This window comes from Aureococcus anophagefferens (genome assembly GCF_000186865.1).
Source record: "Aureococcus anophagefferens unplaced genomic scaffold AURANscaffold_1996, whole genome shotgun sequence".
NCBI lineage: Eukaryota > Pelagophyceae > Pelagomonadales > Pelagomonadaceae > Aureococcus > Aureococcus anophagefferens.
The window spans coordinates 1-1108 of record NW_008706619.1 but is presented as its reverse complement, the minus strand read 5'-3'; the positions used below and the strand labels follow the sequence as shown (position 1 = coordinate 1108).

General features: G+C 73.6%; 1 protein-coding gene across 1 annotated transcript; it reads left to right on the top strand.

The window, feature by feature from the left end:
- On the top strand, window positions 1-1100 carry AURANDRAFT_69493 (hypothetical protein; the record flags this gene model as incomplete). The annotated part of the gene is made up of 2 exons (XM_009045263.1): window positions 1-653; window positions 780-1100. Coding segments are annotated over 2 exons (974 nt in total), but the record flags the coding sequence as incomplete, so codon positions are not given.
- Between the last annotated feature and the right edge of the window lie 8 nt (window positions 1101-1108).

Sequence of the window (1108 nt, the reverse complement as noted above, 5' to 3'; positions counted from 1 at the left end):
ACGCGAGCTGCTACGTCCAGCGCTACGCGGACCTGCGCGCGGTGTTCTGCGACTCCGCGCGCGACTGCGACCTGGAACGCGCCAAGGCCCACTGGGTCGAGCACGGCGAGGGCGAGGGGCGCGTCTACGGCTGCGAGCCCGGGAAGCTCGTCGGCGGCTGGTGCGCCGCGCACGCGTACCAGCGCGGCGCCAAGGCCCCGCGCCGCAGCCACCACAAGGCGAGCGCCTGGCCGCTGCCCGGCGGCGCGACGATCACGGTCGACACGCTCTTCTCGCGCGTCGACGAGTCGCTCCTCGCCGCCGACGACGTGCTCTACCGCGTCGACGAGCGGGGGGAGACGCACGTCGAGGTCCTCGCCGTGCGCGAGCGCGACCGCCGGGGCCTCGCGGCGTCCAACGAGTGGCTCTCGCTGCTGAAGAAGGACTACTACGACGACATTGCGAAGCGGCGCCAGTTCCGGCCCTACTTCGCCGCCGCCGCGGAGCTCTACGCGTCCCTGGCGGCGGCGGACGCGGCCGCGGCGACGCCCGTCGATTCCGCCGTCGTGCCCCTCGTCACGTCCTTCTCGACGGGGACCGTGCACGGCTTCACGGGCTTCTGGCTCATCCTGATGGACCTCGTCGACCGGCGGGCGGCGGGCGAGACGATCCTCGTCTAGACGGGGTCGAGCGCGGGCATGCTCGAAATCGTGCGCGCCGCCGCGGCGCGGGGCCTGCTCGACGGCGCGCGGCTGCGCTACGTGGAACGCGGCGTCACCTACCGGTGCCGCCGCCTCGAGATCGTGCCGTGCGAGTGGCACAGCTACTGGGACGCGCCGCCGGTGGTGGCGCTGCGGCTCTCCGCCTTCGTCCACCGCCACTTCGTCGACCGCGGCGCGCCGGTACCGGGGAACCGCACGGTCGCGATCCTGAAGACGGCGGCCGGGAGCACGTCGCAGGGCGTCCTGTGCCCGGACCGCGTCGCCGCGATCCTCCGAAAACACCGCGCCGAGCTCCTCGACCCGGCGGCGCTCGGCGAGATCGCCCTCATCAACGCGCTCGCCGCCGCGACGACGCTCGTCGTGTCCTGGGGCACGACGTCCATGAAGAACTACGTCTACGTCGGCGG